The sequence below is a fragment of the Mastomys coucha genome, unplaced genomic scaffold, assembly GCF_008632895.1.
Source record: "Mastomys coucha isolate ucsf_1 unplaced genomic scaffold, UCSF_Mcou_1 pScaffold12, whole genome shotgun sequence".
Lineage (NCBI taxonomy): Eukaryota > Metazoa > Chordata > Mammalia > Rodentia > Muridae > Mastomys > Mastomys coucha.
The window spans coordinates 29,727,181-29,736,634 of record NW_022196894.1 but is presented as its reverse complement, the minus strand read 5'-3'; the positions used below and the strand labels follow the sequence as shown (position 1 = coordinate 29,736,634).

The 9,454-nt window shown below is 43.3% G+C and overlaps 1 protein-coding gene across 2 annotated transcripts in view; it reads right to left on the bottom strand.

Annotated features, from left to right (window-relative positions):
* Positions 1 to 2,142: 2,142 nt before the first annotated feature.
* Cep19 (centrosomal protein 19) overlaps positions 2,143 to 9,454 on the bottom strand; it is a 7,904-nt gene continuing 592 nt past the window's right edge. Inside the window, exons 2-4 of one of the 2 annotated variants that reach the window (XM_031363639.1) lie at positions 6,371 to 6,448; positions 5,954 to 6,117; positions 2,143 to 3,180 (exon numbers count right to left, since the gene is read on the bottom strand). In XM_031363639.1, coding sequence (XP_031219499.1) covers positions 2,819 to 3,180; positions 5,954 to 6,083 — 492 coding nt within the window. In that variant the 5' untranslated portion in view covers positions 6,084 to 6,117; positions 6,371 to 6,448 and the 3' untranslated portion in view covers positions 2,143 to 2,818. The remainder of the gene's footprint in view (positions 3,181 to 5,953; positions 6,118 to 6,370; positions 6,449 to 9,454) is intronic. The other variant, XM_031363638.1, reaches the window with a different exon arrangement.

Genomic DNA, 9,454 nt, shown 5'->3' with positions numbered 1-9,454 from the left:
CTCTCACACGGATGGAGGAAAGCACTCATATAGGTGTAAGCCAGGGCTTTGTGGAAAAGGACTTCAATAGCACAGGAAGTCATTCTAAACCACAACAAAGGTTCTGTGCAGAAAACAATCAGCAATAAAGAGAGGACCTACAGAATGGGAGAAAGGGCCTGGAGATGTGGTTAGGAACATATACTGCTCTTGTAGGGGACTCGAGTTCAGTTTCCAGCACTACATAGGGTGGCTCACAGCCACTTCTAGCTCCAGTTGTAGGGGACTTGATGTCCTCTTCTGGAATCCTCAAGCGCCTGTACTTACATACACACGTTAAAAACATTGTGTGGTTGTTTTTTATCAGCTTGGCAGAACCTAGTCACCTGGGAGGAGGCAACATCAACTGGGCAATTGCCTCCATCATATTGGCCCATGCGACGTCTGTGGGGCATTTTCTTTTTTTTTTTTTTTTTTTTTTTTTTTTTTTTTTTTTTTTTTTTTTGGTTTTTCGAGACAGGGTTTCTCTGTGTAGTCCTGGCTGTCCTGGAACTCACTCTGTAGACCAGGCTGGCCTCGAACTCAGAAATCCGCCTGCCTCTGCCTCCCAAGTGCTGGGATTAAAGACATGCGCCACCACGCCCGGCCTGTGGGGCATTTTCTTGATTGATGATTAATTCAATAGGATGCAGCCCAATATGGGTCCTTGGTTGTATAAGAAAGCAGGTTAATCAAGCTAGGGGGAATAAGCCAGTAAGAATTCGCTCTATCGACCAGGCTGGCCTTAGACTCAAGAGATCTACCTGCCTCAGCCTCCCGAGGGCTGGAACGAAAGCCATGAATCACCATGACTGACTTAGGACAAGAAATTTTAAAAAGAATGAGCAAATTTTTGCCAACTATACGTTATACAACTAAAATTTTATATATCATCTCTCTATTAAAAATTTTGAGTTTTTTTTTTCTTTTCTTTTCTTTTCTTTTTTTTTTTTTTTCAAGACAGGGTTTCTCTTTGTAGCCCTGACTGTCCTGGAACTCACTCTGTAAACCAGGCTGGCCTCAAACTCAGAAATCCACTTGTCTCTGCCTCCTGAGTGCTGGGATTAAAGGCGTGCACCACCAACACCAGTTGAGTTCTTTATATAATCTAATATAGATAGATTATATAAGATACTATCTAAGATGGATGGTTATATAAAGGAGTTGCAGAATTAAGTACCAACCCTTAGCTCCAAATCATCCAGTCAATAAGTGGGCCAACAAAACCCGAACAAACAGCTTTCGGAAGAGGAAACACTAGTGGCCCGGAACTGTTCACTGAACTGAACACTGAGAAGCGTTCACATCCTTGGCCATCAGAGAAATGCATACAGAAATGCTCTGTAGCCCCAGTCAGAATGGCTATCAGGAAACCAAAGAGCAATAAATGCTAACTCGTATGTAGGGAAGGAGGAATCCTTGTGCTGTACTGGTGGGAATGGAAACTGGATAGCCACTGTAGTGATCTGTATGAAGGTTCAGAAAAAAAAATCTGAATATAGAACTACCAAATGATCCAGCCATACCACTCGAAGACTCTAAGTCAACATAGTATAAACATACTTCAACAGCCATGCTACAGCTGCTCTATTCACAACAGCTAGGACATGCATCCAGCCTAGGTGTCCATCAACAGACAAACCAGTAAGGAACTGTACATATACACAGTGACATTTTAGCCATAAAGAAAAGAAACCATGAGATTTAAAGAAGATGGAGAGAAAAGGAGACCATCAAGCTATATAAAGTAAACCAGGTTCAGGAATACCACATTTTCTCTCCCTGTGGTTTTATATGGCTATGGGTGTGTCGGGGGTGGGGGGGCGGGGGGGATGGGACTGGAAAGGACGCTATGAGAGGGAAGGGAGAAACTTTAAGGGGTACAGAACATAATGAAGCTCAGGGGCCATGGAAGCAGAGGTGGGGATAGCTTGGGAAGAAGGGATCAAAGGGGACACAGTAGGGAACGGAGCAGACAGGAACAAAGGACACTGAGACACATGAGGACAGGTCAGAGTAAAGCTCACTACTCTGTCTGCCAACACACACAAACCAGCAATACCCCAAAACCTGGAAAATAAAACACCAGACTGAAGGAAGGAAAACCCGGTAAGACTTAACACGTACATTCACAGCTTTATTCAATGAATAATAGTTTCCTTGTAGAAAACATGTGATTTCTATCAATCAGATAATATTCTAGTAAGAACAAACACATCTGCACACAGAGGCCTTGTGAGGCTGAGATCTTGGTACAACTAAACTCAGGAACGGATCTGAATAGCAGTACCTATCACTCACTGTGGGCAGATTTCCCACTGTACAAACCAGCCTTTCACAGGAAGTGGCTCTGGGTTTCAGAGTAACGTTAGAACACATTTCCTGACTGCGGAGTAGAACTGCCTGCCTTCCGCTACATGTACTTGTAGCTGTAAGGCTTTTTCCACTTACAGGTGTTCCTGTCTATCCCAGAGTTAATGCACATAGAGTCCTAAAGAACACAGGTTAATTCCAATCTTGTCAAACTATAATTACTCACCCTTTCTCAGATTTTCCTCTTTCTTGTCTCTTTACTACACCCTTCCCCCTTTGCTTCATCTTGATTTCCATAAAAACATCTGTAGCATTTCAGAGCTGAGCATGAGCCCCTTTCCGCTGAGGGAAAGTCTGGGTTTCCCAGGCCACCCCACCCCCGGGAACCCGGGCTTTGACCCTTCTACAGCTTTCGTCAATTATCTGGCTCTTATCTTTTTCCTGTGAACTGATCTTTTGTTCTTTGTGGAAACATGGAGTGTAGGCCTCAGAACTCATCGACTGATGCTGTGTCCCAGCTGCAGGACAGCAGTTGTTCATCCTGAGGGAACTCAACCTCAACGTCATACACAAAATTGGGGTCGTCCTTTCTCTTCTGATTTTTCTCGAAAAGCTCATCCATGATGCTCTTCCTTTTGGCCAGCTCCTTGTCATCCAGTTTGTTCAGGTCTTCCTCAGGATTGATGGTCGTTTCCCGTCGAATCTGTTCCATCGTTTCTGCCAAGCTCTGACCCTGCAAGGAACCTCGTAAGAAAACAAACAGCTTCTCCAGCTGCTTCAGAGACACTTGCTCCAGGTAACTCTTGTGCCGTGGGTTATTCTTTAATTGTTCAGCAGCTCTGGTGCAATCTAGGAGAGAGAAAAGTGTGTGTAGAGCACACATCACACCCATCACAAACTACTGCAAGGACTAAAATAGACTAAAACCCTGGGATCACTAGCTCCAAGATAGCCCACTGGCTACAGGAGTTTATTAAATCAATTATGCTTTAGAACAGTTCTTTTATAATCAATTGAGTTTTGGCATTTCTCAGTTACACATGTGGCAGCCTACCCACTTTAAAACATTCCACCTTACAGGGAAATTCCTTCAATCAAGAAGTAAACAACTCAACTCCAAGAAATCCCTAAAACTGTCCAAATTCAGTAGATCCCTCCCTTCCTGAGGATAAACAATAAAGACTACTGAGGGTCACTCTCAATAGACTCTTGAGACTCTTGAAACAGCCTAAAAGAAACAAAAGACACTCTATTCTCTTAAGCTGCCTGCAGGCCCAGCAGTGAGCTCCAGGTTCCCAGCTTTGTGAGCTGTCACTGATGTTGGGTTGGGCCTCGGTGATGCAGCTGTCTTTGAGTCATTTCTGCTCCTGTGAGTAATCCCTCACCCATATTCCTCTAAGTAATCCCAGTAAAGCTTGTTGGTTCATCAAATTGAACTTCAATGGTATTCACACTTTAGTCATGGGCTCACTCTGGGATAAATACACATAAATATGTTGTTTCAACCTAGGAGAAGTTTGTCATACAACACACACATGCCTGTAATCCTAGCATCTGGAAGAGTTGGGAGGAAAGAATGTTTGAGGCTAGCCTGGACTATTTAACTAGATCCTGCCTTAACAGCAAAAAATACAGCAGGCTGGGTTTGGTGGTACAGGTTTATAATTGTCTCTCATCTCAGCATTAGGAGGCTGAAGCAGGAGGAAACTCATGAGTTCTTGGCCAGCCAAGGTGAAATAGAGAGATCTTGCCTCAAAAAAAAAAAATAGCAAAAATAATATAAACTTTAAAAGGATTTATTTATTTTGACTTTATATGTTGTTTGCCTGATGTATTTATGTGTACCATATATATGTACAGTGCTGGCAGAGACCAGTAGAGGGTGCTGGATCCCCTGGAACTGGATTTAGAAGATGGCTGTGCGCTGCCATGTGGGTGCTGGGAACTGAATCCAGGTCCTCTGAAAGAACAGCAAGTACTCTTAACTGCTGAACCATCTCTCCAAACCCCAAATATAACATTTTAAATAAATAAATAAACAAACCTAACCTTGGTGCGGAGAGAGAAGGATGGATTCTTTTTTCCTTTTTCCTTTTTTAACCTAAAATTACTTAGTAGAGATGTTAAAAACTTTCAACTGAAGAAAATGTCTAAAGATAAAAAATGGCATGGTTTTTATTTGTTTTAGAGACTATGTAGCCTTTGCTGGGTATGAGCAGGTTTGGCCTCAAACTCACAGAGATCCACCTGCCTCTGCCTTCTGAGTGCTGGGACTAAAGCTCCCCTTACCCGCCCTGCCTAATTAAAAAAAAAAAAAAAAAGGCATAGTTCTTAAAAGGCAGCTGTGTGATATTAATAAAATGTTATCTACAAATAAAAATATTTGGAGAGAGAAGGAAATTTAGTATCATTAAACAGTAGCATATCATTTAACTCATAACTATTCTAAAATATTAAAGCACCAATTCTGTAACTATTAAAAAGTATAGATTGGGAGAGTGTCTTAATTAGGGCTTCTATTGCTGTGATAAAACACCATTATCAAAAGTAGCTCGGGGAGGAAAGGGTTATTTAACTTACACTTTCATATGATAGCCCATCACAGAGGAAGGCCAAAGCAGGAACTCAAGCAGGGCAGGAACCTGGAGGCAGGAGCTGATACAGAGGTCATGGAGGAGTGCTGTTTACTGGCTTGCTCCCCATGGCTTGCTAAACCTGCTTTCTTATACCACCCAGGATCATTAGCCTGGAGTGGTCCCACCCACAGTGGGCTGGGCCCTCCCATATCAGGAATCAATATGAAAATGGACCACAGGTCTGCTACAGATCAATCTGTTGGGGGTTTTCTGAACTGACATTCCCTCTTCCTAAATGACTCTAGCCTGGGTCAGGTTGACCTAAAAATACCAGCACAGAAACTGAGAACAATGATCGCAGGCCAGTCCCTGATGATTTAAACCCAGGGTTGTTTAACTCTGAGGAACCTGTCATTCCACTGCACAAAACTAAGATATCCTCTCCCTCTCCAACCCCTCCCTCCCCTTCCCTTTCCCTCTCAGTGGGACTGATCCAGGGCCCTGCACGCTGTAGGCCCCTTCCCTTTCCCTCTCAGTGGGACTGATCCAGGGCCCTGCACGCTGTACCGTGGACTGATCCAGGACCCTGCACGCTGTACCGTGGACTGATCCAGGACCCTGCACACTGTCGGTCAGTGTTCCACCACAGAGTTACATCCCTTCCTCCAGCCCATCATTTTTTGGTTTTTGCTTTAATTTTGAGACAGGTTATCTCAAGTTATCCAGACTTATTTTGCATTTGCAATTAGCCTCCTATATTGCTTGGGTTATAGGTGTATGTCACCATACCTGATGATGTCAGGTTATTTTTATTAAGTGACTTAAGAATATTTAGGACAAGAGGCAAGGGCTGGAGAGATGGCTCAACGGTTCGGAGAGCTTGCAGGGTTCCCAACTTCAGAAACAATCAGGCTTGTAACTAACTATAGCTGCAGGGAATCTGATGCCCTCTTCTGGTCTCTGTAGACACCCATGCACATGAACACATACACATAAGTAAAAATAAATTGAAAACTAGACAGGAGGCAAGGTAAAACAAGGGCTACCTGAGAACTTTGAAAAGTTTCGGACAGGCATGATGCGCTTGCGGCTCTTTCCTTCGGTTTCACTCTCATAAATCAAGATCATAGCTGGAGGCTGGAACCTGACTCCACATTTCTTGGCAATGTACTTCATCGTCTCGTGTAATTCAGGGTACACTGGAGGAAACCTGATACAAATAGGACAGATGTACAACAAACTCCTGAAAAAGGACAACCAAATCAAGCTGGGTGTTGAAGAAAACTTTTTCCCTTCTCCTCAGTGGATCTGGCTGTGGACTAACCCCAAGATTGTATGCTTACAAAGTTCGAGTCTTTGAGATCTGCCTGCCCCTACCACCCAAGTGCTGGAGTTAAAGGTGTGCATTGCCACTGCCTACCCCCACCAATTCTTTAACTCATCAAGAGGTTATGTCTACTTACCATGTATCTTCCCTGTTAGTCTGTTAGCTCTAGGAAGGTGAGAACTGTGTCCATTTTCATTAAGCTCTTAGTACATGTCTGGAATAATAAGGGTAATACTTGTTCAATGCTTATGTATATGCATGCAAGGTTACTATATATCATCCTGGGGCACCAGGGCAGGAGTTAAAGGCTGTTACACATTGTTAAATAATATGAAGTACTGGTAACTGTTGCTAGAATTGTTAGTTTGTGTTGAGGCTTCTTTAAGACCACATAGGGCAGCATTTTCACAGGCCCCTCTCTTACACCTAGCAGCCTGGGTTGGAACTGTCAGCCCCTTCCTTGTAACTGTCCAGCCTCTGATTTCCTTCCTTTCTGTATTTCTGTTTCTCTGAGGACACTACAGAAGCACAGATGAAGACAGCCATCACTACGAGCATCCCACCAGCCTGCACAGGCCCTAGAAAGCAGCATGCTGAGCAGAAGTCTCCCTGAGCATTAGTAATCCTCCTACTTTCACCCTAGATAGAGGGGGCAGTCATCATGGTAGCTGCACAGCAGGCCTGAGATGCAGATCACAGTAGGAAGGGTTGTGTCATGATTGCTACAAACATCCTTGCCTCACATCTGGCAGCTCACTTCTGAAGCCGCCTGGACACACCCTCATTGTGCTGCTCCAGGTGTTACATGTTACAACATGAGGCTCACTGAAAGGCGGTTCAGGTGGCCTTTTCTTTCCTGCTTCTGATGGTATGAGCAGAGCAGACTGAACACAAGGGAGAAGGCATGGTAAACCTGGCACACTAGCAGAAGCTCCACCCTGGCAGTAGCAGTTGAAGCCCCAAGAAGGCGACAGAAGGTCCCAGAGAGCAAGTAACCAAAGTGGAAACACTGGAGTAGAGGCAGCGGAAGCTATGAGATCTAGGTGCTGAAGAATTTCAGGAGGCTTCCAGGCCATTGTAGGAACGGAGTGTCGCAACACTCAAGGCCCCCAGGAGCTGTAGCCCAGCAGATGCTGTCTGCTGGTGTCACTCACAGCTGCTGGACACTGGGCATCACAGTATCTGGCAAATGCTTGCCAAGTGGATGCCAACAGCATCCAACCCGCGCACCCAGAGACATGCGTCACTGGCGTCTAAATCAGGAGCACTAAGTCCCTACCTCTCAGTGTTTGGAATGGTAACTATCTAGTGTGCTGGTCCAGGCCTTGGACACTGAAGGGCCTGGGAACTTCTCCTACTCATGAATTTCTATTCAGCTAGCGCAGAAATGACCCCAGCCAGCTGACTGGTGACACCCTAAGGATCAATAGTTAAAATGGCAGATCTGAACAGGCATCGTGCTTTATGCCTGTAATCCCAGAACTCAGAAGGCCAAAACGATAGGATTGCCCTGAGTTCCAGGACAGTTGTTTGAGAACTCTGTCCCCTTACCTCTCAAGAGAGAGAGAAAAAAAAAAAGTGTGTGTGTAGATAATCAGTCTCTCCATATTCAAAACAGTAATGTTTATGTGGCTTTTACTTCCATTCATTTGTCCTACTATGGTATTTTTCCAGGTTTAAGAAACCCAGATATTAGGCTGGAGAGATGGCTCAGTGGTTAAGAGCACTGACTGATCTTCCAGAGTTCATGAGTTCAAATCCCAGCAACCACATGGTGGCTCACAACCATCTGTAATGAGACCTGATGCCCTCTTCTGTTGTGTCTGAAAACAGCTACAGTGTACTTGCATATAATAAATACATAAATCTTAAAAAAAAAGAAAGAAACCCAGATATTTTCAGATTAATACTTTCTGCTCTCTCTTCTCATCTCTACCCTCAGTGGCCATGATTTGAAAATGTTGGAATGGTTGAGGAAAGGTAGCATAAGGTAATAATATCCTCAGAAACTTAGTTCTGTAGGAGGTCAACTACAGGTACACTGTTTAAGAAATTAACATTATGGGTTGGAGAGATGGCTCAGTGGTTAAGAGCATCAGCTGCTCTTCTGAACGTCATGAGTTCAAATTCCAGCAACTGAATGGTGGCTCACAACCATCTGTAATGAGATCTGACACCCTCTTCTGGTGTGTCTGAAGACAGCTACAGTGTGCTTAGATATAATAATAAATACATCTTTAAAAAATTTAACATTATATTTGTTCATTATAGAAAAATAGGGGGCTGTCGAGATGGCTCAGAGGGTAAGAGCACTGATTACTCTTTTGAAGGTCCTGAGTTCAAATCCCAGCAACCACATGGTTGCTCACAACCACCTGTAATGAGATCTGATGCCCTCTTCTGGTGTGTCTGAAGACAGCTACAAATGTATTTAATAATAAATAAATCTCACCGGGCAGTGGTGGCACACGCCTTTAATCCCAGCACTTGGGAGGCAGAGGCAGGTGGATTTCTGAATTTGAGGCCAGCCTTATCTACAGAGTGAGTTCCAGGACAGCCAGAATTATACAGAGAAACCCTGTCTCGAAAAAAAAAAAACTTTGAAAAAAGATAAAAGAAAAATAGGAATAAAAGGGAGTGAAAGAGAAAATGAAATATTCATCTAACTTCTATTGTTTTTTCTAGCTATATATATGTATACATATATATGCATAAATATAAATACATTTATAAACTTCAGTTTAGTTTTATCTCAGACATACGGTTTCCTGTATTAAAATGCAAATTTTATGGTTGCTAGGTAGATTGATCATATAGGATCACAGTCTGTATTCTCATCCCTACTGATAGATGTAAGATTTTTTTACTCCTATGAGGTCAGTCATAATAAAGAGCTGCTTTTCATATTGCTGTGCTTTGCTTTGATCTGAGTCAATAACCAGACATTATTTCCACTTCACCTCACTAGAGTGTGATGTCAGTAAACTTTCTAGACTCTATGTGGTCTACAAACACAGCAAATGGCCACACTTGTGAATAGAGTCGATAATAATGTACAGTCTTGACTATAGAGTTTTCCTTTTAATTTATTATTATTGTTGTTGTTGTTTCAAGTCAAGATTTCTCTGTGAAGCTCTTGCTGTCCTGGACTCACTCTGTAGATCTGACTGCCTCTGTTTCCCGAATGCTGGGATTAAAAGCACACGCCACCACTGCCTGG